The 5000-nt window shown below is 35.7% G+C and overlaps 1 protein-coding gene across 5 annotated transcripts in view; it reads right to left on the bottom strand.

Annotated features, from left to right (window-relative positions):
• Nucleotides 1-5000, bottom strand: part of gprs (speckle type BTB/POZ protein) — an 80118-nt gene that overhangs the window by 10188 nt on the left and 64930 nt on the right. For 4 of the 5 annotated variants that reach the window (XM_076205776.1, XM_076205772.1, XM_076205777.1 and 1 more), the window contains one exon: nt 3571-3609. The exons of the other annotated variant lie outside the window; for it this stretch is intronic. In XM_076205776.1, coding sequence (XP_076061891.1) covers nt 3571-3609 — 39 coding nt within the window. The remainder of the gene's footprint in view (nt 1-3570; nt 3610-5000) is intronic. 5 annotated transcript variants of the gene reach the window in all.

Genomic DNA, 5000 nt, shown 5'->3' with positions numbered 1-5000 from the left:
TATGTATATATATATGTATATATATATGTATATATATATATATATGTATATATATATATATATATATATATATAACTATGAATGAAAATTGAATTATTTTCCCAAAGTTGATTTACACACATATGGAATCCTAAAAATGTCCTAATATATCTAAACCTTCAGTCCAGGGTACACGCTTCAGGTGAGCAAAATCGTTTAACATTTCCCAGAGAAAAAGAATATAATAATGAGGCGCTGAACAAGGTCGAGGCAAGAACAGAGATAAAAAAAAAAAAAACTCAAAACACATGTAAAAAAGAAGAGTGACAGCGTTGAAAATAACATATAAACAATAATGATAAACTTATCAGATTTATCATAGTTACATATGATAATATTATAATTGTTATCAAATTATATTCAGGGCAGAATTATTATCTTCGTGTATAACACCCACATGTGTATTACAAAATAATGATAATAAATTAGTAATATTGGTATGTTAAGTCAATACAAGAATTCAGTCTAATAAAGTGTAACCAGAACTATAATACCACATTGATACAATAAATAAATAGATAAATGAATAAATAAAATATAAAAAACAGCTGGTATTTTCAATCTTACACCAGCTGATTGTATACATATATCTAGAAAGAAGAAACAAAATATTGACGACTATCGCGTTTACTTCGACACAGGAGTAATGCACCATGACTATCGTATTTTTTTAAATGTGGCAACACTGTGATTGTTTATTGATTCAAATACCTTATTCTGATTACTTCAGCACGTGTAACTAAGGTCATACTATAATGTAACCAAATACAGCGTTGCCACGTTTCACAAAACGTGGAAGCAACTGTGTTAATTCTTTTTATTAGTGTCTGGATCTGTACCGTGCTAATGTAAACAAAAACAGTGGTGCCAAATCTATTGAAATATGTCTGAGTTGTACGGCGCGTTCCAAGTGTAGGCAACTGTATTATGAAACGAGACAACACTGTATCGTATTTGGTTACATTATAGTAATAATACTTGATCATCTGGTTTGTATAAAAATAATTTTGTTTTAATCAGCAATTAATCTGAAATACTTTAGTAAAAATGATCATGTAATACCCTAGTTCATGAAACTTCATTATTTTTTTTTATGTTTTTAACAAAATATAAACACACAAATAACTGGTAAACAAATATTTTATAATAATCACTTCAGAATATTCCCAACGAATAAAACCAAACCAAACAATTACACAACTTTTCGAAAGTCTTGAGTTCAAGGAACAAACAAAAATAAATTATATCAAGTTTAAGGAAATTAGAATATAGTTATTAATTAAATAATTATTTAGTAACAGGGGAAGAGTTAATTATGTTGACAAATATATAGTACTGAATGTCATAACTACGGTTTCACTAAGTACAATGAGCCATAAAGCGAACATATATAGACGAATTAAGCGAAGACAAGCATGCCAAGCGAGTAAAGATGAGGCCCTGGCTTGTCACAATATATATATATATATGTGTGTGTGTGTGTGTAATATAAATAAAATGATAGTACGATGTTCATATATATCTCGTAAAACTGTTTGTTTACACATACACATATAGGTGTGTGTGTGTGTGTGTGTGTGTGTGTGTGTGTGTGTGTGTGTGTGTGTGTGTGTGTGTGTGTGTGTGTGTGTGTGTGTGTGTGTGTGTGTGTGTGTGTGTGTGTGTGTGTGTGTGTGTGTGTGTGTGTGTGTGTGTGTGTGTGTGTGTGTGTGTGTGTACATTCGAATGTATCTCCCTACATAATATGCTCGCTCCGACATGTCCCAAACTGAATAATATATCATTGGAGCAATACATTTCTTGCTTTCTTCACTATAAAACTCACACTCAAACGTTTGATTTCGTAAGTTTGCTCTGCTCTTGTCAACGTTAAACGATTATATTCAGCTGAGTGGTGGTCCCCAGAATGAAAGACTTATCAATGAATGGATACCTTTCCCCTTAAAAAAAAAAAAAAAAAAAAAAAAATCCAGATTTGGCAAATTATATAGTCTATGAATAGTAAGGCCTCAGGGTGTACTACTATTGACTATTAACAATGAAGGAAAACCAAGACACCATATAGCAGATGGCATCTACCTATGGCATATTTACCAAATCTACTAAGCGTTAACTACACATGATCGATCAGATGCATATATAAAGCAGATTTGCTTCAAGGACAAGACAATCTACTCATTCATCTACTTGTCTACTTCTATTTACACAAAGGAGACAGCCAGGCTACTGGTTCTATACAAAAAAGGACAAAAAAAAAATCCGGTAGACTCCAGAAAAAAGGCATATTATTTCAATATGCTCCTGATTATGTAAAAAAAGAAATTTGGTTTCAAAAAATATATTGTGGGTAAATCCATATACGGAGGGTTGGTGCTTGTCAGCTGGAAGATCAGATTAGATTCAGTGTTGGCATTCACGTGATCAAGAACGTTTGGCCATGTTTCCAAGAACGTTTCCAAGAACGTTTCCAAGAACGTTTGTCTTTCACCACGTTTGGCTAGCAGAGGCAGGTAACACTGTGCTGTGTTATGTAAAAAAAGAGTAACATTCAACTTGCACGTTATTGGCTTACGTGCAGGCGAGGCTATACGCATCAATAACAAATAGCTTGTTCTGGAATGAACACGAAAGAACGCTCTTGAAGTTTCTCCTCAAATTGAAGCTTGAGTAAGGGGGGGGGGCAGTTCTGTAATTGGAGGTGGAAGGGGTGGAGGGTGGTGGAGTGGAGGGTGGTGGAGGTGGTGGAAGGGGTGGAAGGGGGTTCTGACGTGGCAAGCAAAAGGTCGGACGCCATTTTGTGGTTTCGGGACTTTTGATTCTGAGCTGTCTGGACGCTCTCAAAGACTCTCCGAACTCTTGGAGACTCTTCGCGAAGAATAGCGAAGTCGTTATGAAGAATCGAGGTCTTTAGGTTAAAGAAAAAGAAATCCAACGTAGCAGCACTAAAGCATGTCAGTAGCCTGGTAGATATACACATTTGCTAGCAATTTGATAGATGTGTCGGCTAATTTTTTTTATTTTGAATTTGGATTTGAAGTCAGTAACGGTTTTCAGTTACATTTATGAGTAGATATTTGACTCAATTTGTACTGTGACTCATTGTATAGATGCCGTTAAGCCGAGGACTAGAAGATTTCATTACTGAGAACGAAGAAGGCCACTGGCTTGAACGGGTCTCAGTCAATGGAGACCTTAAACAGTCCTACTGAATAAAATCGCCTGGCGTCTGCTTTGAGGGCATCTATACCTTGAGGCACGGTTGGACTGAGACGAATGACATTAGCAAAAAAAAAAAAAAAAAGAGGTGGGTGGGTGTTTACAAAACTCAATGGGATTAAGGTCAGAGACTTTGTCGTCCAGTCAGCCTTGTGGAGCGACCTTGGTCGAGGTGGTTGGTGTGTAGGGTGTGTATGGCTGGGTGAGAGAGTAGGTAGGGGTGGTGGAGGGAGGGAGGGAGGGAGGAGGGAGTGAAGGAGGGAAGATGTCTGCCAACCAAGAAAGAGACGGAGTGATACTTTGAGAGATCCCTACCTCGGGTATCGTATCCAGCTTCTGTATGTATCCGGAGCGCTGGAAACAAATACATTGATCCAGGATTAACTTTAAATATATATCTGCGGAGACATAGGCATATGTGGCTCCAACTCATAGAGTCAAATGAGGAACAAGAGTGTAGCTTCTGAGGTGAAAGTTTGGCAAAGATGAACAGGAAGGATTTTTTTTATATGTTTTTTTTTCTAGTTTTATTTTATTTTATTTGTTTTTGGTTTATCTTGGTCACTGGTTTTGTGCTGGCAAGGTGTTATCTGCTTCGTTTTGATTTTTGTATAATTCTATTTTATTATCTTTTGTTGGTAGCTAGGTAATGGTCTTTTTTTTCTTTTGTTGTTGTTGTTGTTGGTAGGTTAACTTTTTATCGTTATTTTTTAGGGGGTGGGGGGAGCAGATCAGTTGAGATGAATTAGTAGGACAGTATAGTAAAGACTACGGAGAGGTAGAGAAATATTTAGTGTTTTCTTTATACATTAGTTATTATTTCTTTCTTGATAAGATAGATATTTCTTTGTTATAATAATATTTTGAGTAATAAAAACTGAGCCAAATTAACAAGAGTTTGTGTCACAGAAAACCAAAAAAACAATAGAGAAGTAGACCAAGATGATTTCTTTCTAAAATGTTCGGTTTTTCAAACACATTTCTCATATCTTTTAACCAGTATAATTATTTTCTACTTCATTATTTTTTTTATAGATACTAGATCCAAGTTAGTAAGTGGATAGAACTGAGCTTTAGTTACTAGAAAGACGAGTTTGGCTGCCTCCTAATGTAAAAGGCTCATCCAAGCCTTGATCTTCTTCAGTTTACAACAGCCGAAGGAGAGGAGGAAGGAAAAAATGAAAAAATGGGAACAAACTACAAAACAAAGACGAATAAATTACTGACGAAGGAGAGGAAGAGGAAGATTCTTCTACACAAAGGATAAACACGGGATTCAACGGCATGATTCACGAGATGTCATAAAACACAAGCGAAGCTTGGAACAGCTTCGAATCCTAAATATGAGCAGCGCTACATACAACTGGGGCAGACAGACAACATGGCGGTCAGATCTACATACGCAGGATCCGAACCTGCGCGCTGGCATCTACACGACTGCGCACGCATTCCAATATGTACGCAAATTTGCGCAAGCACATATAGGCAAGGGTCATATATACATTACATACATGCACACCTACATTTATATTTACACACATACATACATGAATTAATGCATCCCTTACATACATATATCCATCCATCCATACACACACATATACATACATACATACATACATACATACATACATACATACATACATACATACATACATACATACATACATACATTCATTCATACATACATACACACATACGTACATACAAAAATTCATAAATACCTGTACACACATAAAGGCTTA

This window comes from Oratosquilla oratoria, chromosome 22 (assembly GCF_046742065.1).
Source record: "Oratosquilla oratoria isolate Oo_2021 chromosome 22, ASM4674206v1, whole genome shotgun sequence".
NCBI classification, from domain to species: Eukaryota; Metazoa; Arthropoda; class Malacostraca; order Stomatopoda; family Squillidae; genus Oratosquilla; species Oratosquilla oratoria.
Note: the sequence above shows the minus strand (reverse complement) of the source record. Positions and strands in the feature narration are given on the sequence as shown.